General features: G+C 30.2%; 2 protein-coding genes across 3 annotated transcripts in view; both read left to right on the forward strand.

Moving 5' to 3' along the window:
- On the forward strand, positions 1-25,498 carry LOC108731825 (putative ferric-chelate reductase 1 homolog). Of its 2 annotated transcripts, none has more exons than XM_018462345.1 (12): positions 1-329; positions 8,891-9,210; positions 9,784-9,875; positions 14,054-14,213; positions 19,926-20,123; positions 20,719-20,814; positions 21,399-21,555; positions 22,093-22,319; positions 23,368-23,608; positions 23,918-24,030; positions 24,370-24,483; positions 25,025-25,498. In XM_018462345.1, the coding sequence occupies exons 1-12, from the start codon at positions 320-322 to the stop codon at positions 25,163-25,165; spliced, it is 1,869 nt and encodes a 622-aa protein (XP_018317847.1). In that variant the 5' UTR covers positions 1-319; the 3' UTR covers positions 25,166-25,498. The 2 variants fall into 2 exon arrangements, with proteins under 2 accessions (XP_018317847.1, XP_018317848.1); XM_018462346.1 differs by lacking the exon at positions 1-329 and adding an exon at positions 8,597-8,691.
- The window catches only part of LOC108731780 (uncharacterized), a 12,112-nt gene continuing 10,332 nt past the window's right edge, over positions 25,183-26,962 (forward strand). The window contains exon 1 of the mRNA XM_018462283.1: positions 25,183-25,290. Coding sequence (XP_018317785.1) covers positions 25,183-25,290 — 108 coding nt within the window. The remainder of the gene's footprint in view (positions 25,291-26,962) is intronic.

The following is a 26,962-nucleotide window of genomic DNA, read 5'->3' on the forward strand; positions in this document are numbered from 1 at the left end:
TAGTCTTTGCCTAAATTCTCCTCATCGTGCAGTTAAAAAACAGTGAGAGGTGCGCGTTTTTCGGAGTCTCTCTCCTGATCGCAAAGAATACAGGACGATCGGGATCCACTTGACCGGAAGGACGCGTCTGCAATAGCGTCAAAGGATCGAGCAGAAAACGATCGATGGACGGCATCTCAACGTGGACGTGGACCGGGAATTAGTGCGCGTGTGTTATCGGACCGCCGGTACCGGTACACGTGACCTCCTACGAATTTGTTTGGCGCGCGTTACATTGTGATAAACGCCGTCTGGTAAAGGATCTGCATCCGTGACGGAAATGAGGACCGGTGAGTGTTTGCGCAGCAGTTGCATACCCAAGTTTGAACTTCAGCAGGTGGCATCAATTTCGGTACCATGAGCAACACCGTAAAAAAAAATTAGTAAAATTATAGATTTTTTCATATAAAGATATAACTTTTTTAATTTTAATATAAAGTTAGGATTTGTGAAACTGCTACTTACTTTTTAAAAGTTGTTGCGAACAAATAGATAGGATAAAGCGGAGAATTTGAATAGGTTAACAGAAATTTTGAATTATGTAAAAAGTTGAGGGATGGTATATTCAATTAAACATATAAAATATACGTTATTGGTGTAATTTGTATATTTTGTATATTTGATTGAATATACTATGCGGCCTCAATCTTTTTTTTATACAATTTCAAAATTTCTTTAACCTATCCAAATTACCCCGTTTTATCCTATTGTGAGTGCGAGTTCGTTTCTTTCTGGGTAAATGACCGTTCGAATCGGAGAAAAAGCAAGTATGTGACCCGGCTGTTTAATAAATTATGTTCTTGGGGTACTATCTTTTCTAAAAGCATACTAATTATCGACAATGGCCTGTTTTGTAGTGTAGTTAAAAATTGATAAACAATTGGGCCAAATATTTCGTTTAATAGTGAACCGGATAAAAGCTTTGAAATTATCGATTTTCTTATCACTTGCCATTCTCTATTCATTAAAATTGAGTAGCAATCCATGAAGCAATATATTATCGTCTAAGTTAATAAAAACGGCAAATGGATGACTTTTTTGCTGAAAAATTTTTATCAATTTTTGTTTTATGATTACTGGTTTGCTTTAAAAATCTTAAGATTAAAATAAAAATTTTTCTCTACTTTTCCATACACATTAAATAAAAAAAAAACGAAAAGCCGAGATAGTTTTACCAGATTAGTGTCTTATAGACGATTAGGAAATCACTTCTTAATAGTGAAACGTAAAATATAGGACAAACTTTATGTCACGAGGTTCTTATATCTAAATATAAAAATTCCTTTAAAATACAATTGTTCCTTTAAAAATAATTGTCTAGTGTTAATAATTAATATCGTACTGAGACAACATTTTCTTAGCTAAATCTGTAGCAATTAAAAATTATATTGACATAAATGTATATCGATTGCATCAATAAAAATTATTCTATTTTTAGGCAAGAGTATTTTACGCGATAACCTTTCGCTGAGAAAATTAAATTGCATATAAAATGCAACGTGAAGTAGAATTAGGAAGATAATTTGTGTACAAAAATAAACACGGATTTATTTTAAAATTTGCGAAATGACGTTGTGAAGAGCTTACACGAGATGTTCATAAAAAATTCAACTGCTTCCTGCCTATTTTAGAATTCTGAGAATAAATGTGACAATGATTTAAATCTTTTTCGCTACGTAGAGATTAATTTTTTAATTATCAAATTTATAGAATTGTTGTCACTATTTATCCTCTTTGTTCTCTGTTATATATAAAATTTTTTTAACGATATAATTAATTATCAGTTTTTAATTTTAGATAAATTAATTTGAAAAAGTGGTTCTTCTTAAATAAATAAATAAGTTTCTAGCTAAAATATATAATTCCTAATATATAATTTCTTTTTAATAAAAATACATTTAAACTAATCACAAAATAAAAGTATGAAAGTGTTAATTATAGATATTTTGTTTTGAGAAAGAAACGTGATAGATTTTATGGAGCCTTGTACTGTATATTTAACTGAAAATAAAATTGAAATGTATAAATCTATTATTTTTTATATATAAATGAATGAATGTGGAAGAATTTAGCAGTCAACTTTTCTTTAATCCAGGTCATTGTGTTGTGGAATTACGGTGGGAGCGCGATTTTTCGCAACAATAAGCAGAAGATCGAGTGAATCCGTTGAATCTTAGATCTTTTCGATCGCTCCAGGATTGATTTCTTCGACGTCGATTAACCTTAATCAAGGGGCAATGGTCTCTTTATTTTCTTCTACAGAGACAGAATCCCGAAAGAAATACAGAGAATAGAATTACGGTTAAAGTTAATCGACTTTGAAGAAATCATGTCATTCTTTTTGACGATATTACGTTATATATTAACTATTTCTTATTCTAGTGCAATACTAATTCATCCGATGATTCACTTCTGGGTTTTACCATCTATAAGAATAAGTCATCTTCACCAGTTAACTGGATTATTTCTCAAAGCGACGCGAAATGACATCAATAATTTGTCTCAATTATATACTCTTAATTATAATCTCAAATAGGTAACTTTAGACGACTCATCGAGTGAACATGCAAGGAAACATTATTCCGACAATCTTTGCATTACTAATTTTCTATATAATTTTCTAGTAAAAAGGAGTGAATAACATGGATCTTTGTTTTATCATTGAAAGTAGACAAGTAAAAGCATTGTCAAGTCCATTTGTTAGGAAAACTAAGCTTTTTCTATTACTTTTCAATTGTGCAAATATTGAGTGAGATACTTGAAAAAAAAAATCAAAGAGACACGAGAATGTATGTCATATCCTTCTTTAGATACTGGTTGCTCTAATCTGACTAGTTGATTCAACCTGTACATAAGACAAAGCGAAACAATCGGAAAAAGATCGATGAGCCGAGGAGAGAGCTGAACTCATTAAAGAGAAGGCCGTTAGGAATAATTGCGGCGATGGTGAACGACGTCTCCCTAAATTCTTGTTCTGGTGGCTTCTGACTTACGTAACTGATAAAATTGCGAATTGGCGTACTGACGCGAGAGTAATGCTCGCTGTGGAAATTCTAGGACAACACAGGGCGACGTAACCATGGTGATGCGTTCACCAAACATGGAAGACGAGAGCACGATACTTTGTTTGCCTGATGACATTCGGAGCAGTAGAAACTTGCAAGTTGCACGAATACAATTAAATGTATCTCATTCGAAGAAACATGTCATGAATACCTAGTTGCTCGACGACGCGATACACGTCCAACTTAAAAGAACTCGGTACTGCATTAGGAATGCCACGTTTTATTGCGGTTTGCAAACACTAGCTTATTGTGTACGAAAAATTAATATCTTAAAATAAATAAAAAATTATTAAATTTGAAATAGTAAAATAAAATAAATAATACACAAAGAGCTTAAGCATAGTGTGAAATGTTTTTTTATATTTTTAAAACATTCTATTTACGTTAGATATTTTGTAATAACAAATATAAAAGATGTTTTAAAAGCTTCTCGTATTACGAAATTAAAACGCAATTAAGTTAAAAAGCACTTAAATATCAGGGCGTGTCTGAACACCCTTAGTATTTATAACAATTAGTAATTGTCTCATTTAGTCCATCTCATTTCAATTTTTAATAGTTATCCTATATTATATTACTATTATATTTGTCATATGGTATTATACAGTATCCTAAAATTCACGACTCAAAATATTACAGCATGAAAATTTTCGAAAAATTAAGTAAAAATTAAGTAAAAAAAGTCATTTGTAAATTTTTATTTTAATCAATAGTTAAACATAGGGCCGATTGTTCCGTATAAACTATGTGGTAATTTATCTAATGAATAAATAAAAGAGTAAAGAAGTAAGAACATAAGGGAGTAAGAGAGTTAGAGAGTGAGTTGAAGTTTATCAAAAGGTGGGACAACCCAGTCATAATGGTTTAAATATGATCAATTACAGACTACGTTTAGATGACCTATGAGTATTATATTAAGCGCGACTTACAAATGATGATCTAAAACTGTAGATACGTATTTAAACCGTTATTATAAAAAAATTATTTCTTAAAAGAAAAATTGACAAATGAATTTTTGACTTAATTTTTCGAGAACCTTCTTGCTATATGGTATTTTGAATTGTGAATTCTGGGGCACAGTGAATTCTGCATATTTACGCGCTAGTTTTTATTTTAAACAAAATAATATTATCTTGACACTGAATTGACAGATTAGTAATACTTCACTAATCATAAGCTAACTAAACGCATGACTACGCGAAAGTGTATCGTGCGATGATCAGGTTACATAACGATATGCAGAGAAATACGCTACGGAGAGAAGATTGCACTCTGAATATATTGTTAAGATACGTTGAACAATTTTTTTATTGTATTTATAAATGCGAATGAAAAATACTAATAATTTTTATCGAATTTACAGAACTGTAAAGTCGTAATATATTGATAGTTGCGATATTTTATTTAAATGCACAGTCATCATAGCTAATTTCTACTTTGATAAATAAACTTACGATAAATGAACTTTTTATCTTAAATTTAAGAACACACAAATATTATATAAACAACATCTATAATAAAACAATAAACAATAACTGACAATTTAAAAAAAAAATTAAAAATAATTTTTAAACATAATATTAATTTTTTTTTGTAAATAAGAATTTTAAAGTATTCTTTAAGTGCTAAAATTGAATTTCAATGTGATGTTATAAGACTAACGTATTGACATTATATTAACATATTGATAATAGGAAATTTTAATTAGTAACGTAATTAACAATATAAGAAATTTTTGCACGCAATAAATTGTTATCGAATTAACTTTTGCATTATACATCGTGTTGGGAATTTCCTGTGCGTTCACAAAGGACCACGCAGAAAGAAAATGTGGTAAATCTGTGTGCATATATGTAAGTTCTGTGTACGTGTCAACGAGCTGTGCGTGCCTGTATGTCTATGTATGTGTTTGACGCTACTGATGAGTCACACACGTAAACCGCAAAACGAAGCCTTGTGCTCGTTCTCTTCTGTACAATGGAATAATGATATATGATAAAACTAGACACGCATGTGATTATCGCGATCTTAATTTCTCTCCGATCTGTCTCATAGAAACAAAATTCTGAGATTAGATTTTTATTCTATATAAGGTGTTCCAAAATTTACGACTCAAAATATTATAGCAAGACAGTTTTTGAAAAATTAAATAAAAAAATATTTGTAAATTTTTATTTTCAGTAATAGTTTTTAAAATATAAGAGTTTAAATATCGCCAATTACAAACCATGTTTAAATAGTCACCTGTGAGTATTAATAAATGCGCTAAAGTGTGTGCGCGCTCATCAGAGGTCACTACTACTTTATCGCACGCGCGCCTCATGGACATGTGTCTCAGTGTCTATTTAAAAGGTTTGTAATTTAAAAGGTATTGGCCATATTTAATCATCATTTCAAAAAGTACTGCCCATTATTTCAAAAATTACCTAAAATAAAAATTTACAAATAACCTTTTCACTCAATTTTTCGAGAACTATCTCGCTGCACACAAGTATTGTATATTTTAAGTCGAGAATTTTGAAATTCCTTGTATAGATAGTATATTTATTTTATATAGACATAGCTTTTAGATCACATATGTATATGTAGATGGTATCGCTATGATTTTTATGATTAAAAAAATCAATTGTCTTGATTTCGGTATACCGTGTCTCGCAATGATTGCAACTGTTTGCAAATTCAGGTTCCGTCAAAGAGAAATAAATTCATTCGTAATATTGATCTTGGACAGAGCCAATTCATTTCACAGCTAATTGTTGTATTATCGAGATAATTGTATTCTTTGCAAACGCCTTTCCCAATTATCGGTTATTACGTCCACGTGTCGCATTGTGACATGCACATGGTATAGAGACATGGAAGGGAAAAATAAGTAACAGAAGGCCAATATTACATGTCTATAATTGATATTTGTATATATATATGTATATATATATATACACTTGCAAGATAATTTTTTATTTGTATCATGGAGACTAAAAAGTTTGAAATAATAATGTTGATCAATAATATCGTACAAAGATATACACTGTTAAATTCATAATCAAATTATACAATTTGAATTATTTTTAATCATTTCAATAAGTCACAATTCTTTCTATTCAATATATCGTTAATTTAATTAAAACAATGGAGTCAAATAATTTAATTCAATAAAAAATATTAAATTTTTTACTTAAATTTAGCTTATTATTTTTTTGTACTAAATACTTTCAAACTAATCACAGAAATGGATTAGCATTTTTACACACATAAAAGTTAAAAATAATAAAATGTTATATTTAACTCAAAGAATTGGGTTACCAGTGCTCCTTTGATATCTGACACTGTAGAATATCATTAATTTATATTCTTCTTGTTCTTCTTAATTTATATTAGTTTAATAATTTTTGTAAATGTTTGTGTAAATAATGATATGCTAATAATAGTTATATTATTAGCATATCGTTATAGTTATATATAAAAAATTGAATATCACTTTCGCTATTTGTAATTCATTTATTATGTAAACATATCTTTATATGTATAATATAAATATTTAAAAAGAATGCGTACGCGAAAGTTTGTTGTGAGGACTATTTAAATTATGTTTAAAAATAGTCATCTTTGTTACTATAATATTTGTTGTGTTATATAACTGTGTTAGTATGCTAATTAACCGCAATTCTCTCAAATCTTTGTTAGGAATCTTCATCTTGAGAATCTTCGTCTGAGTTATTACGCATCGTTTTAAATCATCATTGAAAAGTCAACGTCAAATTCCTTCATGAATGAACCAAGTTATGTCCTCGACAACACGACAATCATCCATAATTCCTTGCAATGAATTTACCAACATATATTGCGGGTGACCTAATTCTAATCGGTTAATTCGGAGTATGCGTGTGTGTCGTTACTTGCTGTGAAAGTGTAAAATAGTGTGGTTAATAGTTATCGCAAGTGATCGACCTTGCCTCGAATATGCACATTTTATAATTATAAGGATTCGCGGAGGCCACGTAAAGAATGCGCGTTTTATTGCTGACTAAGGTACTTCTTAGTAAGATACAATCTTGCAAAAATATGTACAAAAATATTCGTGATTTTAAAATACGTTTTTCATATTAAATACAAAATATGATTATTGATTATATAATATTTTTTAAATGGTATTTGAATTGAATTGTTTGATTGTAATTAACTAGATTTTATTTAAATTTAAATATCCGCTTAATTTTATCCCTAAATTAAATGCATTATTACGTATATTCTTTTCGTTTTTGTTTATTTGTTTTTTTTTAACAAACTTATGTATCAAATTGTAAAATTGAAGCTCTGTCCCGCTGGAAAGTATAATTTTACATAGTAATAAGACTCTAAGTTTAACAAATATGTAAAGCAAACCAGTGATTTTAATGCGACGTTGCTTCGACTTTGATATATAGGGAAATATTCCTGCAATAGGCATTGCCGTGGCTGCGTGGCATTCAATGGCGAGGGTCAGTCGGTATTACATAACGGCAGGCATGAGGAATATTTTAGTAGTAGCGGGGCATTTAGGAATGCGCGAACTGAGAAACTCGTAAGGAGCTAAACTCCCAAAGGGTGAAAGTCAGTTCTTTCAGGCGTGGGTTGTGCACAAGTGAACGCGCTTGTTTCTTCGAGTCATTCACTCCTCTTGCATCACTTCGTCGTTCATTAATATCTCAATAACGTATCTCTTATTATCTCTAAGTATCTCTTATTATCTCGATTCACTCTATCACATGATTGAACAAACATGATTAACAATTAACTTGCATTCTTAACAGATTATAAAAAATTGTCGGTTTATCGCTAATAATTTTTTAAGTTATATGATTCATTTTATCAATTATTTTATCAATTGTTACAATACATATCAGAAGTATTCGAGATACATAATTTTTCTATATCTTTATAGATATAAAATGAATGTATCATCTTCTGTACAAACAGAACAATAGGAGAAGAATTAAATATCTATATTTTTAAAGATTATAATTTTTATAATAGATTGTAAGTTTATAATTGATATTGAAGTATTGCTGAAATCACTGTACAAGCATGTACAATAGATATCAAAGGAAATGTTAAAGAATATATAACTTGAACATTGGACTTGCAGTTCTCTTGATTATATTTGAATAATTTATATATTCATACATAAATGAAACTAGATGAATCATTATCTTTACGATTTCTATATGATCGTTCAGCAATTATTAATGCAAATGCGGTTGTTGAAATTGAAATTTACACATGAGATTACGTACAGGTGAAGGAATAAGACGTGCATTATGGATAAGCGACAACGAATAGCTGCCAGATGCACATTTCTGTTTACGTCATATCGGATAAATTCAACATCGACATGAACAGAGAACATTAAACTGATTAAACACACAACGCGTATTATCTCCGTTCGTGTTTAAACACATGTGTTGTTTCATTTAGATATTTCCCGATTGTTTCATTATTTCTCGTGAGGGAATAATCATAATTCGCTTTTTTTACGTTTGCTATGGGTATGCATCAAAGTTAATTACAAATGTGATGTTGACAACAATTTAAATCTAACAGCATAAAGGTATTTATGTATGAATATTATCTATATTAACGTAAAATGTTAAAAAAAGTCTAATCTCTCAGTTATCTCTTAATAACGAATTTTTTGGTCAATTTAAAATCAACTTTTTTTCAACAAAAATATTATATACCTATGCATAAAAAATATTACGTTAGTTATGCTTGTTCTTTAACTGTTTTTTTTTTACATTTTGTTATAGAAATGCCTAAGCCATTGCTGTTTCTGGTTATCGGCTTGCTCGTAAAGGTGCTGGGATTACCCAATGGCGCGCCTCCGCGAACATGCTTCGATCTGACGCCACGTCATGAAAACACTTCCCCGCAATCGTCGTATCCACCTTATCAGGTACTACCTGCAGCAGGACAAGGTAGAGTCCGTTTAATCCTTGGAAGTCCAGAGGGTCTCGCATACCAAGGCTTCATGATCCTCGCTAGAGACATCGATACCGGTGAATACGTGGGAGAATTTATAAACTTGCCCGAATCCGCGAAAATTGTGGAATGCACACAAGGTGTAAAGGTATTTTCTGCACCATATCATTTTTATTTCTTTCTTTTCTATCCAGCTATAAATCATATCAAAGTAAAAAAGATTTTAATATTTTTATAAACATCGAGACAATGCTTATGAATATTGAATAATCGAAAAGTCCAATATTAAAATATTTTAATTAGTATTTTAGAATTAATATATACTTTATTTTTTCGAGTTTTGGATGAATTTTTTCAATTTTTTAAAAGAAAAAATGAATTATTGCATTACATTTTTAAAGTATTGATTTCTAGATATTACAACAATTGTAACGATTGTTATTTTCAATTGTACTATATAAATCTGCAAAAAGTCGATAATTGTAACATTATAGAGGCCTATTTTTCTGTGAGTGAGTATATATTCCACGATATTAATTCTACGACTTCGCCATTCTTATTGTTAGTAATATGATGCATCGGAGCGCTCTGTTTTTATGTAACAAATATTTTTTTATCCTCAATGATTTTTCCAAGATTTAATCATTTATCGAGATTCTTTCGCAAATGTGAATGATGTGCACTTTGTTATTGAAAAAATTTTTGCTGCTTTTATGTTTAGAATGGCGTAACCCATACGAATAAAAACCAGAAGCACAATCTTGAATTCGATTGGGAGGCTCCAGTTAATTACGAAGGTACCATTATCTTCAAGTAAGTATTGTTATATAATAATGACGATACTTTAACGATAATCACGCGATTTAACGATAAATTTCATTGAATTAAGTGAAGTTTGAATGAATTGTATCACACAGAAAAATTCCTGTATCTTGATATAATCTATATAAAACAAATTTATTGACGTTATTTTTTTTAAATTAGTATTTAATATTATCAGGGCCGCGCGCGTTTATAAAATTTGCGCCCAGGAACTCGTGATCTTTGAGCGCCCCCCTTCCTCTCCATATTAATAAATACAATTTTCTTTACACGCTTTTGACTAGAGTCACAAATACACCGACGATACTATTAATACTATCTTGTCAATGACAAATATCATGTTAATCATGTCATTAATTATATCTTGTTAAGACTTAAGAGGCAACAATTTCACACTCTTAAGTATATATACTGTTAACAGTTTTATCTAGTTATTGCTCCAACGATTTATAAAATTGCACCATAAACACCATTGTCAAATTACCGTTTAATTTCTTTGTTCTTTTTAAAATTGTGATGCCCCTAGCGTTTTGACGCTCTAGGGCTTTAACCACAAAAGCCCATAGATAAACACGTTACTGAATATTATTTAAAATCTGTATGTTGTATATTTGTTGCTCAACTCATGTTCCGTAAAAACAGTAATTATTTTATTATATCTATAATTAATATCCCACAAATTTGAAACTATACATACAATATAATGATAAATTTTACAAAAGAAATTTTAATAATAAATTGTAAATTTAATATATATATAAATATATTATATAAATAATTATATAATAAAATAAAACTTGTTGCAATCCTAAATTATAAACAATAAACGTGATTTTTTTAGAGGGGTATTACAATTTTATTCCGTTGCATGTGATTAATAAAACTAAATACAATAGATTATTTATCAGATATTCAAATATTTGTTGCCACGTCAAGGACCGCATTAAAACTGTAAAAGTTTGTTACTTCCGAACTTACAAAATCGCGAAGTTGCTGAATAGCTATTTATAAAATTTAAGTAGAATAAGAAATATCAACGTCTAAAAACGGCTTAATTGTTGAGTCATGATTCTAGCGTCTGATCTCAACCATTGCGTGCACGTACAAGCACATACAGCTTCATACGTACGTATGTAGAGGTGTAGCGTATCACACTTATGAATCACAATTAGGTATTACCGTACGCGCGGATGCGACTCGTGCTTGGAATTCAACGCGCTCGTGCGGGCATAACGGTGCGAGAAACGCGCGAAACATTCCTTATGAACTTTTCCTCGTAATAATCGATGCGGAGTTACTAATGCATGTTTAATAGAACGCGCAGCTGCGATCCCTTGTTAAAACTTCGTAACTTATTTCGCGAGTTTTTATTTTGTTTTTACGGTACCGTTTGAGAATTCTTTGCCACTTTTGTATTCTGATATTTATTATATATTTCATAACAACCAGTATTAACAAAAAAGAGAATTTACGTGAAAGTATTTTTAATACGTTTAATATCATGGTTCGCATTTCGATGTGATCTAATAGTTCTGCATGAATAGAGAATAACTCTCACTATTAATAAATGTCAAGAGTTTTATAATCTTATTGTATAATGTTAACAACTTCTAGGCAAGAGAAACAAGAATTAAAAAACTAATTAAAAATTTATTTTAGAACGTTATGTATTACTAATTCTTAAACTTTGAACTTAACTTTATAATTGTTAAGTTTGTTTTTATGCCTTGTAATTTCCGGACATCCATTTTAATTTTCATGAAAGACAATCGAAAATTAGAAAAAGTGAGTATCACTATAAGAAACTCTTATTAAGATATATTACAAAGCATCACATATACATATCACATCGAATATATACTGCATTTGCGCTGCATTCTATTATTCTAATATATTGAAAATAAAAGAAAAAGTATAAATTTAAACACTATTTTTAGTTCCAGAAAAATTAATTTCTCTGAATTCGCTTTAAATTTAAATCGCGTGTAATTGACACATTTTCGCCAAAAATTGAATAAAGTTAAAAAAGTCTAGTGTGTTTCATATCTAAATAATTTCTTATCATAATTTCATACGAATAATATTGTCAATTCAATTAAAAACGTTCCTTATTACACTAAATTATACATTAAATTTTTTGATCTATAAAGTAGAGTTTTAGACAGCTATAATATTTTAAAGTCTCTGACAATGAAAAAATTGAAATTTAACTGTTTTATACATACACAATATAACTGTATATAAATATAAAATCACGCAATATTTTACAATTTTTAAAAAATTAATAAAAATATAAAAATGTATGAAAGAGATAGAAAGAAATTACCGATACCGACATACTATCTTATTTTTAAATAATATTTCTTAAACTTAAAGCTAAAAATAAAATTAGAGAAATTAATACGTACTAAGAAAGTGTCTACTATCAGATAATATAGCAATTTTTATAATACTGTTATGCAATAATTAACTTTTACGTAAGATAAGTAAAAATGAGCGTCTAACAAAATAAGCATCAAAACTGACACAGTATGCAATAATGCCTGCACATGTTTCTATTCTTTTTCTTTCATAGAAGCCATATGTATAAAATACATACAAGTGAATGTTCATAAAATTTTCTAGAATCTTTTTATTTCGATATAAAACGTTTTTTGTTCATTTATATGCATTAACCTTCTCTCTGTGTACAAATATTCACATTTATATCACAGAATTTTTAAGATTTGAAAATTTTATCCATTCGGTAACTTTTATTTACATTTTTATTAACTTGGGGTGTGTTTGCACATCTGTACACAGAGAAAAGGTTAATGCTGTTTTGTAAAACGGAAACATGTAGCGACAGTTTCTTTTTTAAGGGTTTTTCCATAAATATACGAGTATACCTTCAGCTCCGATAGGGCTATTTGAAAACAAGACTATAAAGCAAGACTATATATAAAAATTATAAGTTAGTTTATGATCTGTCTTATAGACAAGTATAATCTTTGGAAAAATCATTATGAAAAAAATGAAAAAGAAAAAATATAAATAAAACCGATTTACTCTTTCACCAATTCCGATTAACGTTAATGGTTAATGGTCGATGATTAACTCAATCATCACGATTGCCAACTGAACATAATTTGTCAGAAAAGGAAGAGAGAGGAGAAGTTTTAATTCATTGAATTATTAGTGGCACTTCTGCGATCATCGATTAACTTAACCATGCAAAGGTTATAGTGAAAAGGGCCTTAGGAAATAACCAACATGTAACACGATGTAATATTATCAATAATGTAGCCACTATTATTTAAACTACGTAATGTGCAAAAGAAAATTATAAGAATTTTATTTTGTATTTGTAGAATTTTTTAGCTAATTTTGTATAGAAATAATTAAGCCACAAATATATAAATTTTGAGTGTTTACTTCTTTAATTATCTAAATAAATTATTTTTTTATCAGTATTAATAAAGAGCAATATTTAGTTTTTAAATAATAAAGAGATGTCTCTTTAAGAGATTTATGTCAGTATCGGCGACTTTCCTTTGTATAGAAATACAAAGTACACACGGCTTTGTAAAATATTCTCCATCCTTGTTATTGGTTTTCATCATCGACGACAATTAACGTTTTAACTAATTTTGCAAGGAACACACGAATCTGGAAATTATGTGTTCACTCAATTGCGAAACAAGTATAAATAATATCTGTTAGAATCTACAAATGACAAGAAATCGAGCGATGTCGAACATAGAAATTCGTTAGAATTTAAAATTACATTGACTATAATAGAAATTAGACAAGTTTTATCATGTATTCTGCGTGACTTTTATTTATTAAATATGACATACTGAAGGTAGTCAGATATTGGCCGAAACATCTATATTTTATAACTATGAATATTTGTGAATTTTAATATTTGACATACCGCTAATAACAACTTGTGTTATGGTTTTATGCTTCTTTTTTCATATTATTTATTAATATAAACCACGTTTATTATTTATTTTTAAATACAAAGTAAACATTTTTTTGGTATGTCATAATATCTAATTTGTCATAACATCATTAAAACGTTTTTATAATATTAGTTTTATATGCTTTAAAACGGTTTTCTACTATTTTTGTCGAATCTTGTTTTACCGTACACTTTAATTTCATTGACCCTGTTTCTTCTGTAGCTCCACCTTCGCTCAGGATTACTACACGTACTGGATTGGCGTAGAGTCGCCTAAAGTCACCGTTGACAAGCGGTCCATCACGGTATCGACCTCATCTACACCTATCACTCCCTTCAGAACCACCACGCCGCCCTACTACAGCCCCACTGCCAGTTATGCGGTGAGTATTATATTTCCTGTCGTGCGCGCCGTCACCATTATAAGGTAAATGCGCGTGGTAGTATTACAGCGTGTTAAACGTCGTAAGCGGCCTGTAAGTCCCGATAGGTGTGGCTTTGCGAATATTGCTCGTGGGATGCATGGCAGCCGGCCCAGACGCCGAGTACAGAGGATTCTCGTTAATCGCATTCGAAGAACTTACGCAACTTGTGTTCGTTATATACAGAATATTCCAAAATCTATCAAATTACTTTTACTATTCTTTTTTCACTGTTCTATTCGATATTGCTTGTTCCTCCATGAAAATATCAATACATCTATGATTTTGAAATTGTTTGAAAATAAACAGCTTCTATAAATTAATAAATTATACGTCACAGAGAGAAAGTAGATGAAAATATCATAATTTTCAGTTAATATTAAATGAACTTTAATTTTTATTTAAAGTTTAATTATAAAAATAGTTAATATCGGAACGCGTATTTTTCTATAATAAAATATTAATATAAAATTTATTGAAGCATCTATTAAATTTAAATTTGATTTGCTTATTTTGAAACACTCTGCATATAATATTCTGAAAAATATTCAAATGAATGTCAAATAGATTGAATTGAATCTTTTAATAAGCGGAATTACGATTTTTGTATTATTAATGACATGTATAAGAAATCTTGCTTATTAATCTTATATGAAAAAAATCTATCAAAATTTTCCTGGAAGATAATAACTGCCAATTGTTTTCAATGAATTGTTTCATTGTATTACGTTCACACGGATTAAACGGGCGTTGGATGAAAATACATTCCAATTTCCTTCGCATGAATGAGTTGTAATAATACTCTAATTATTAAAATTGTCAGCTCCAAGTGTATTATATTTGCCAAATAAATAATTAAATATTCATCGTTAATGAATGAGAAATAAAATAACGCACTCATAAATCTACATTTTACAATTTCGCGAAATTCAGACTCAATTAAAATATGCTTATATTCTCATACCTACGTTCAATGAACATCACTTATAACATAAAATGGATAATTAATTAACGTACAATGAGCTGTGTGAAATATAAATTTTATTAAAAATCTAGAATAAAAAGACACCTTAACTGATTCTGTATCGTTCTTTTTCCGTTTGTATTATTTATATGAACAAAAATTTTAAATGTTTCGATTATACGATAGAAAGACTTTCTTCTCGTTAATCTCCGTTTTTCGTATCATATATCTAATATGCGTTGATTACGTAGAAAGTAAAAAATTTGAGAGGCAAATATAGCCGCGCGTGATGTACGAATGTATGAATTATGCATCTCTACATATGTATACATGCACGGCCCTTAGCTGTATACAATAAAGATATAACACGCGACCGTAACCAACATTCTGGAATTTATGCTTTATGTATGTACTTTCACCGTTTACTTCCGCGGCTATTCGCGATTTCGTGTCGTAGATTTTTTATGGTTCTCTATTTGTTTCTCACGGATTTGGTCTTTATTACATGTTCGAGGACCGCCAAGTGGAATAGTCGAGGAATTATCGGATGTGATTGATAAAATATAAGTGCATTATATTTTCTAAATTCTTCTTTAATGGAGAAGTTCTATGAACCATGCATCGCTTGTGGTCAATAGATTCGCTGCAGTTTATTTTTTTCGTTGTACTTTGCTTTTTAATTTTGAAAATGATATTTTTCATTTTATCCAAAATAAAATACTAAATATACAAATATTCAAATATACTCGTATGAAATATATGAATATCTTTATAAGAATCAGTAAATTTAAATATTTATTCTAAGTGTTTTGCATAAAAACATGCTTGGTAATATTGAGAGAAGATAAATAAAATATTGCAGTACTCGTAGAAGGTGCAACCAGACAGGATTAATCCTTAATGTATGAAATAAAAATTTATAAAAAACGTGAGAGAAATCTAAGAGAAAACTTGGGAGAAATCTTACCAGAGTCCGTGCAATATCTCTAAAAAAACATAGGGACATAAAGTCCTAATTTAAATTATTACAATTATTATTATTAATCTTTCTTTCATACATCTTGCATTTTTTAAATTCATTCATACTTATTAATTGGAAATCCTGAACATAATACTTGTAATAACTCGCATCCTTATATTACATAAACTTTCTGCATTATGTAGGTATCATAGTAGTAGAATCCATTTGCAATTTATCTTTGAAAACGAGATAAAAATGGAAGGGCGATTCGATAGTACCTTCTATAAACTGTTAAGTTTTTCGACACAAACTTCGTGATTCGGATTGCTGTTTCGAAAACATCTTTCCAACAAAATGAATTGAGAATACTTTCCCATTGAAAAGAATTGCTTTTTGACTTAGTTAAACAACATGTATATATACAACGATTTCATTGAATAATTACGTCCTGCCATACAGATGAGTGGCCTTTCCTTGAAAACGGTGCTCGATCGTTCGCGATAAAAAAGCGTAAAAGTACACCAAAGAGCGGTAATGGCGAACGAGGCCGTCGAGCGTGAACGCACGATTTCGCGAAGCGTATCTAAGTTGAAGGCTGGTCGTCAAACTTCTCTTTCTCTCGCCGCAGATTTCCTTTTCGTTCGGCTCTGAACTACGCTCCCGCGAATTGTTGCGCACGATTTGCTCCACAAGGTCTCCTTTATTAGGATTTCTTGCTGATTCATACATTCCTTAACATTATTAGAGACAATTGCATTAAATATTTACTCAGATAACATTTGTTAGATTAAAAGATTATTAAATGTTTATCTGGATAATTAGACGTTATTTATATTTATAATTCAAGTAATTTATCATTCAAGATGTCACAATTTTGTAAAAGTTTGTGTAGTATTCGTAATATTTAATCAAGATATTTTAATATTTAATGTCTGAAAATCTTTGAATCAGAGACATCAAAGTCTTTATTTTATTTTATAACAATATGTAATACATGTACACAGGGTTTGCAGCGCAACAGCCCGCACGATTTTTCAGATACTTCCAACAGTTAAAAAAAAGATTGAAGAGTGAGTATTCATTTGTTTTATATAGGCTACAACATGCGATAAAAAAGTTAAAAAAATTTTTTTCGTGAGGAAATCAAAGCCATCTTAATTCTTTTAAATAGCACCATACAATTTTTTTCCATAATATTGTAAGAGTCTTCAAGACGAATTTAAATCATTGTCGAACTTTTATTGATTTTATATGTCACTTTTATTGATTTTATTGCATATTTTATTAAATAAGTACATTTATATATGTATGTTTTGTGTTCTAGTCAGAGGTTGTAAGTACTGCTGTTATAAATAATGTTACAAATTTGATATTAAGTATCAATAAAATTAATAAAACATCAATAAAAATGACATTTCAATAAAAATACTATTTCCTAATTTTTATTATTTCCTATTTTTATTTATTTAGCAATTACCAGCGTGTTTTATTATTACCGACTTTACCGATCCTGTTGTTTTGAAAAACCGAGACATTATCATAGCACGCTATGCTTAGCGCCGCGACACTGTCGTGTCTCCAGATAAAACAGATGAATATTCACCTTTTAACTTTTTTTTAACTGTCGGAAATATCTGAGAAATCGTGCGAACCGTTATGCTGAACACCCTATATATATATATATATATATACTGAAAATTTTTATTTTATTTTAAATTGAATAAAACATAATACATGCTTTTTCAAGGATAATAATTAAATCATATAATATAATTATCGTACATTATTTATATCGCCTGAAAAAGCTGTCCGATACACTTATTTGATGATTGTGATAAATATCACCATATATCTGAGTGATCGACTTGATAAAAGACGCTCTTTGCAGAACATAGGGAGGTCCAGGAACCCTGGAGTGGTACTTTTCCCAATAAATTCTTACAATGTTTCAAGATGCTCATTTATTATTAAATTACTTGTCAATATAATTTGTGATATTATGTATTCCCATTTTCAGTTTGGAATTATTTCAAAACAAAATAATCGGCGCGTTTATGCACAAACTGGAAATTGTAAAATTTATGCAAAATATTATTAGGTACTAAGATGTCTTGACTGAATATAGCTTTCTTCGCTTGTTTGTGTTATTGTAGATTAAAGCGTGGTCTGCAATAAGTTGGAAACACTCCGTCGCCAGTCGCAATGCTTCGCAACAGTCAATCAGAAGCATCACTAATTACTAGTGATTGGCTGTCACGAAGCATTGCGACTGGCGACGGTGTTTTGGCAACTTATTATAGATCACGCTTAAGAGGCCTATTCCATAATTTTTAACGACTGTAACGATGTCGTTATATTGTCATTGCGCAGGTTTTGTATATAATAAAAAAGTCATTGCGCAACGACAGTAATGATATCGTTATAGTCGTTAAGAGTTATAGAATAGGCCCTTAACTGTACTATTTATTATTATATAATTATTTAATTGCTATTCAGCAATATTTTGTCGGAAATTTGTCGCAAAATATTATATAGCTTCTAATTACTTTTTGTGTGTATTTTTATTTATATCTAAATTTACAGGGATTAATGTCGTTATATTATTATAATGTATTATTACATTGAAAGAAAAGATTGGCTGAATATGGCATAGAATTTTTAACGGATGCAGTAACCAATTTTTGGTTGGGTCAGCCTCGTCGAAATCGTATATTAACATTGCGGATAGTTAAAGCAATCAAAAATTGATTGTTGTACTCAATTAAAAATGCTATGCCATATTTTATCGTTTAATTTGCTGCAGCAATGATGGAATATATGTCTTCTTGATCTTACGACAAGTAATCCTACGCATAAATATTATGAGTTTAATATTCGCATCGTTGCCATAATCGTGAACATCCTTGCGTCATAGACAAGTGTTAGTACAGCGATATTTTAATTCCAATATCATCACGTTTCGTTCATACCTGATAATACAACTCTCAATATTTACCTCTTATAAAAAATTACATATTATATTGTTTATAATTATTCTGGAGTAATATTTGTTTTTATTAAAACGCAAGATTTTTTACTGAATATTTTTTTATTATATGTATGTAATGTTAAGCATTTCTTATTTATCATAAAGTTTATTTTTTTTTTCAAATTTTTAATTATTTACATAAATGATGAAAAAGGAACTTTATATTCTATAACTATAGTTACATTCTTCTGTTCTCTGTTTTATTCTTCAAGTTCTGTAATTTAATATAATCTGTACTTTTTCTCTAAATCTTTTTATTTCTCTTGCGTATCCAACGAGAGACTATAATTTTAAGATATAGTTTAAATAACCTTTCTGTTTAATTTTTCAAAATTCTATAGTTTAATATAATCTGTATTTTTTCTCTAGATCTTGTTGTTTATCTTATGTATCCAACAAGAGACTATTTAAAGATAAACTTTAAATAACCTGTACGGTTTGTTTAATGGTGAGGGAGAATGTCTTCTCCCGATATATCAAAGTTATCTTTCAAGACAATATACGTAAGCAACTCTCGATAATCGACAAGTATCCGAAACTCCTTTACTCGTGCTTTGTTCATTTTCATTCGTCGTTCCGTCATACAATTTCGAATCAAATGACGGAAGAACGTTGCGCAATCTCCGCAAACGCGTCGTTCCACACGAGATACTATCTTGCGGATGGTATTCCTGCCTGTAAATTCCTCGCGTCATCCCCAGGTGTGTGTTCTCGTTGCAGCCGAAGGATGAGGATCCATTCTACACGGGCTGCCATACCACGAAGAACTGCTTCGGCGCGCCCGCAGACTGTATAAAAACCAAGGACTGCATCGCAGCGGTGGCCGTGATCGTGCAGGGCGATGAATATCATTTCGAGATGCAGGCACGAAAGGGTGCCAAATTCGTTGCTGTCGGCCTGTCGGATGATAAGAATATGGTAATTGCGAGGCGCTGCGCTCGCAAGCATTTCGCGCAGCTTCTTTTCAAACTTTCGTGAGATTTAAGCGGAAACTTGCATAAAAAAGAATCTCCGCGAAAGTATTTTATATTAAATGTGTGAAGTTACTTCTCGCTGCCGTTTTCTATCGGGTTTCGCGAGATTTCTATTATCTTGCTGCAATATTTGTCTGCGCCTCTTTTAGTACCTTTCTTCAATGTAACAGCTTTTGAAAAAAAATTACTAAAATTTTATAGATTTGGAGAACTATATATTACATCTTTTCTATTGAGAGACATTAATTGCAAAATATTAAATACATCGTCTGCGCATAATAAATATATCTTAACTAATTGAATAATTTTAACGTGTTAATTATATTTCAATCTTTTAATTCACATTTATATAGTTATTTCTCTATAGTTATTCTCTAGATGCTATTGGATTTTTTTGTCACTGACTGGTTTATTTACGTCGGACGTAATATTTACTCGGCAATTAACGTCATCGAAATTAATGTGACATATTTGTAATTAATTACGTGCGCAATTTATGGGATCAACAATTAAGTGATAATAAGCAAAATTGTACGCAGGGAGAAGACAGCGTAGTTGAGTGCACGAACGAGAATGGTGAAATTGCGTTACACACATCTTGGAATTCCGGAAAGCGCAATACGCGCTATAGACTGGTGAGTATCGTTTGCTATGCTGCACCACCCTCCTACTAGATGCACTGTTGTGTTAATTAATTCGCCCTGTGCTCTGTCGCGAGCAACGAGTCTGGCCCATTAAATCCCAATTATTGTACTAGCCGTAGCTGACGGTGTCGCTCCCGCTACGATAATGCTGTAAATCTTTAAGCCCTACAAATAATTACGAAGCTCATATAAGGGGCATTTCCTCCCGTTACTCGCTGTAAACTCACTCATTAGCAGTTCGACCTCAAATCTTACCGCATATCGTTCAGTTGGAAACAACAGTACATTAATGGATTAACTATCTATTTTTAACAAAATTTTAATAAAATTCGAATTTTAAGTTTTGAATCATGAAATTTAAATACTAAAAATTTATTAAATATAAACGCTTGAATTATTTATTTGTTTAATTAAATTTCTTGCTAAATCAAAACCGATTGCAAATTGATCGAAGAATATATCTCTACAAAGTATGGCGATTCATTTTAAAATCGTCTTATGTGTATCTCGAATTGTTCTAACTTTGTTCTCCAAATTCGCGTCTAATTATTGCTCTATTCGTGATTCGTCCACAGTCGGAAGGCGCGGTCGAGTTGGAGAGTGCTACGATAAAAAATGACATGATATATTGCAAGTTTCGACGGGACAAGCGTACCAGCATTCAGGGACATACGTATGACCTTGTCAACACTCCGTACCATCTTCTCGTGGCCGCCGGCACAGATCTGAGACGTACGTATAAGCTGAATATAGAATGTACAATTTCATCATTATAAAAATCTATCGGGAAATTATAAATGCGAGGAAATTGTAATTGTTGTTGTAATTACTAAATCAGGGAGACAGGTTTAGTGACTTCAATCGCGGTAATATCAAATTTATAAAGTAGCGATTTATCGTCATACTTTTTTAAATAGAGAAAGAAAAGAGAAACCTTGACGGACTTCGCAAAGTTCACTTCACGTGCATTTTCGCCAAGAGCAAAGTGTGCAAGAACTTTATGACTTTCTCGATGCAAACAGGTTGAAATAACTGCAAATTTGATAGCTTCCTTATGTTTCCGCTCAAACGAACAGGAACATGAATGAAATGCAATTTGAGTAGATCGGCTTCTGGAATTCTTACTGGCGTGATGATTATTGAATTGATTAAAAGTAACGTTATACAAGAAGTCTGTATGTAAGATACAGGAAGTTTATCTGTTCTATTTTTATGCGAATGATTTACGTCATTTATAGATATTGCATTGCTTCTTTGTCTTTTTTTTAGCAAATGGCGTTGAGTTTCACGATCTTATCTATCTTGGGACCAGCACCTCAAAGAAATTATCTGACGTCGGAGAATGGACTGCAGCCTCTGACCTACTGATTCGTCTTCATGGTGCACTTATGTTGGCATCGTGGATCGGTACGGCCTCCATCGGGATGCTACTCGCAAGATATTATAGACAGACCTGGGTCAACTCCCAGTTATGTGGAAAGGATCACTGGTTCGTTGTAAGTACGGAATTTTTAGGCTAGCATAGATATTTTATTTAATTATTTCGCTTATCTTTTTTTCAAAATTATACTTTTCTATACCTATATTCTCATTGGATATTGCAATTATAGAACGTAAAATAAAAATACCTGTTATTATAATAAACTCAGCCAACTCCTTTTGTCATAATAAATTGTCATGCATTAATTTTTTGATAATTTTATAAACAAAAAATTGTTTCTGTAAATTTATATAAACTCTTATTTTTATTTTATAAGAGAGTAAATTTAAATTTTTAATTTTAATATATAATATTTAAATGTAATTAAATATTGTATTTGGCTCGATTTTAAATGACTATACTTTTAACAGCTATTATTTAAAAATCTTATCAGTTACATAGATCAATTTATTTCTATTAAAGGATAAAGAGCTATTTTTATTTTAGGCAAATTAAATCTCAAATAAAATTTTTATCAAAATAAAATAATTCATTAAGGCTGGGTTGTTCCACCTTTCGGTAAACTTCATCTCACTGTCTTACTCTCTTACTCTCTTACACTTTTATGCTCTTACTCTTTTACTCTTTTGTTTATCCAATAGGTAAATTACTACATAGTTTATCTGAAGATGGAACAATCGGCCCTAAATATTATATATTATTATTATCTATACATTTTAAATATTAATTTTTTTATAATGTATTTTATTTAATAAAAAATTTTGCAATAATATTAAGTCATGCAGAAAATGAATAATATTATCTTATAAAGGTTATCCGTTTCGCGGGTTTCGCGGGTCAAGAAGAATATTATCTTATTTTCTTATTTTTTAATAACTTAGTAATTTTTTAATTTTATCATTTTTTATTTCTATTAGTATCACGTTTTATTCTGTGCGATATCATTAACTTTACGTTACTCGAATATCTAATGTTGCTAACAAAATACTATTCTTCAATATTCGAAGCATATGTCATTAACATTCAAATCACGCAAAAAAAGCGTCTCATGTCTTTTTCGGATGTCTTTCTTTCTAATAAAGGCCTATCAATTTTTCCCTAAGTGGCACAGATTCTTTATGGTGTTCACGTGGTCAATGACGATCGCAGCCTTCGTAATAATATTCGTGGAATTGGGTACGTGGAGTTCCGAGACGATACATGCTTCGGTCGGCCTGACAACCACAATTCTGTGCTTTATCCAACCTTTCATGGCAGCTATGAGACCACATCCTGGCGCACCACGAAGAGTTCTTTTCAATTGGGCTCACTGGTTCGTTGGTAACGTGGCAAAAATATGTGCTTGTAAGTTTATAAATACAGCAATAAATAAACTTTTATTTTTTTTATATTACATTTTTCTTTTATGATTTACTGTTATTTGAAGAATTTTCCTTACAATTTTCTAGTTTCTATTCTTGTAGTTTCTTTACAGTACAAAAATTATTGCAGTAGGTAATAAGTAGATGGAAACTTTTGTCTACTTTAATTTCCTATTATTTGATATGATAATAAAAAATAATAAATGATAATTTAATACTAAATACACTTTCTTTAAATATTCATGAAATAAATTAATATTTAGTGTTAATTTTTCACAAAATTTTGTTTTAGTAATCGCGCTTTTCTTCGCGGTACGACTGAACAAGGCTAAACTTCCAGATTGGGTCGATTGGATCCTCACAGCATTCGTAATCTTTCATGTTTTAACTCACCTCATTCTTACAGTAAGAATTTTTTATTTACCAAGTTCACGCAAAAAAATTCTGAACATTTTGAGAAGAAATCGCAAAAGAATTTAATTGAGCAGTTTATTAATGCAAACGTGTAACAATCACAGTTTCGACACTAGATCTAAATCAATTAATATCAAATTTTTTTTAGATCATTGTATTTTCATAAAGAAATCAATAAAAATGATATAAAAATTGAATTTTATGCAATATCTTGGAAAAGACTAAGTAATGAGATATTTAACGGAATTTGTGTCAATGTCGAATAATAATCACCTTACTCAAGACTTAATTCTGATTGTGGTATTTGTGACACTTTTGCTTCTATTGCAGTTCCTTGGATGTGCCTCTGACAGACAAGCTAGTCAGAGAGTGAATTCATTCCCGATGAAAGACATGCATTCTCGTGGATCAATGGTGCATCCAGATGCGAGACGAGACGCTCCCGTAAGATTTTCTAAAATAAGAGTGACGTGATCAAGTCGTTTTCTAACGTGTGTCGATCCGCCGTGAAACGTTAATAAAATTGACAATGAGACGTAGATAGGCGAAAGAAATGATATTGTTAACAAATTGCATTTTTTAATATAGTCTTCGTAAACATTATAAAGTCTATGGCGAGATCCGCATTCTGTAACGTAATAAAAAGCACACTCCACGCGTTAAAGGATACGATCGAAATTTTATAATTACATAAATGAGAAAATTACATACATCTTTATAAATAAAATTATTCGAACAATTTAAAAAAATATGATTTATTTCGATTAAGAGAGAGAGAGAGAAACAAAATTCCAAGAAAATTCGAAGGACATATAGTGTGTAAATATCTTGTCTCTTAAGTGGAAAGCAATAAATTGTATAAATTAATCAGCAGTTCACGTTATTGTATAAATGTTGATAAACGGTATCACGTCAAAAAATAATCTATTACACAAACAAATATCAGGACGCAAACAAAGTTTCATTTTGAATATTTTCCCGACAGCACTCTGGTATGCGGAAATTCATTTTCGGTGTGTACTTTGTGGTTATCGTCGTGTTCGCCGCAGTCCTCATAGTGATCACCGTGTTGGCACCCATCGAGGAAACATGGGCCACCTTCACCAACACTATCTCGAATTACTAAGGCCGCTAATCAACGCTATGGAAATATTCGTCACCACCGCGATGTTCGTGCAGAAGATTCCGACCAGATGGGGAACGTCGCGTCGCAGCCGTCGCAGTGACGATATATTCCCGGTGCGACTTTCTGTATGTAAATTAACACGAGGAACGTATAAATCCTATTCGTGTAAAGATGCAAATCGCGCCACGACATGTGCGAAGACGAAGATATCGTTGAAGGTTATTTTTATATCCTTTACCTAGATTTCTCTGGAAGAATCATCTCCATTTTGATTATGCATCGATATATCATAATTGAAATACGTTTCTGTATATATAACATTTTTAATTCACTTAGCAGATGTTAAGCTTAATACTTACGTTATTCATTGCTTCATTATTATTATTAAATGAACAAATATTCTAAGATTATACAAAATTTTTACTATCTTTCTGTTAATATTCTAATAAATTTAACTACAAGATTTTTGTAGAAAACTGCCATTATATCCAAATTATAGCATGATTAAAGCAGAAATTATATTTTTTAGAATCTTCTTGTATAAAAATTTTTAGACACCGAAGTCTAATTCCGTATCTTTCTATGAATAACGCAACTAATATATACCATGTTGCCTTTAATGATATGGTAGTACTAGACATATTAAATACGTAATTGACAGCATATTTTTAATTAAGATAGACACATCAAAACTTATTAAATGTTTGTATAATATAATAATTATTACGTTAACATCCATAGTTTCTCAATATGAAAAACATTTAAGGCATTTGCAATGTTTTGTAATAATTTTTGTATCTACAAGAAACGCGCGACTTGCTTGCGTACAATAATCTTCATTAACTTGCGATTATATACGACGATAACATAATAAACATAAAGATATAAATTTATTTCACAAAAACGTTATAAACTTATGTATTCATCATTTTAAGCAAACAGTTACATCAATATATACGTTAAAAAAGAATAAAACTATGTTTAAAATATCAGAAGATAAAAATATCATAATATGTTTATATTTATATTACAATTAGATTAATATTAATTGTTAAAGAGTAAAAATAATAAACAATTTCATCGACTTTTTGTGTTAACATTGTTCAATTAAAATCTTGCAATTCAATCTTTTATTTTTTAAATAGCGCTGATTTCCGAGAAATCACATTTATGTTATGTAATTTGAAAAAGATCGATGGAAACGCACGAATTCTTTTTATAAACGTAACATTTATATTAACGATTGCAGCTACATCACAAAGTTCGACTATTTTTTACACGAATTATGCTCTTCTATTCTTTTACATAATACTTATTTATAATGTAATTTAGAGTATTAGTTTTTACAAGTACTTTGCAAACTTTTATACTTATTGAGTCGCGTCGCGACAGATTGCGATCGACATTGCCAATAGTACATAACATTGTTAGCTTTATTGATTGTTAATAAATATATACATACGTATATGTAGACTCTGGATTCAATGGCCATAAGATGGATTACGGTCGTGTTTATCATGTTTCCGGAAGTAAATTGATAACCTAGCAGTATACAGAGTGTTTATGAAAAGCGCGTAACACAATGGAGTTGCAAAATATGCAAAATTTGCTTAGTATTTTATAATTGTTAGAAAAATTTGCGTCTTAGTAACTTATTAGTACAGCTTATTAATACAGCTAAAATAATTTTTAGATATACTAACTACGTTATTCTTCTTACGTTAGTAAAAATTTATTTTGTATCGTAATACGTAGTGTATTTCTTAATACATATGTATATACAGGGTGTTTCCAAAT

This window comes from Mycetomoellerius zeteki, unplaced genomic scaffold (assembly GCF_001594055.1).
Source record: "Mycetomoellerius zeteki isolate Tzet28-1 unplaced genomic scaffold, Tzet1.0 scaffold138, whole genome shotgun sequence".
In the NCBI taxonomy this organism is placed as follows: Eukaryota; Metazoa; Arthropoda; class Insecta; order Hymenoptera; family Formicidae; genus Mycetomoellerius; species Mycetomoellerius zeteki.

Coding starts and splice junctions, on each gene's coding strand:
- LOC108731825 (XM_018462345.1), top strand. Junction 9,211..9,783: donor AATGCACACAAGGTGTAAAG/GTATTTTCTGCA, acceptor TTTTATGTTTAG/AATGGCGTAACCCATACGAA. Junction 14,214..19,925: donor GCCCCACTGCCAGTTATGCG/GTGAGTATTATA, acceptor TTCTCGTTGCAG/CCGAAGGATGAGGATCCATT.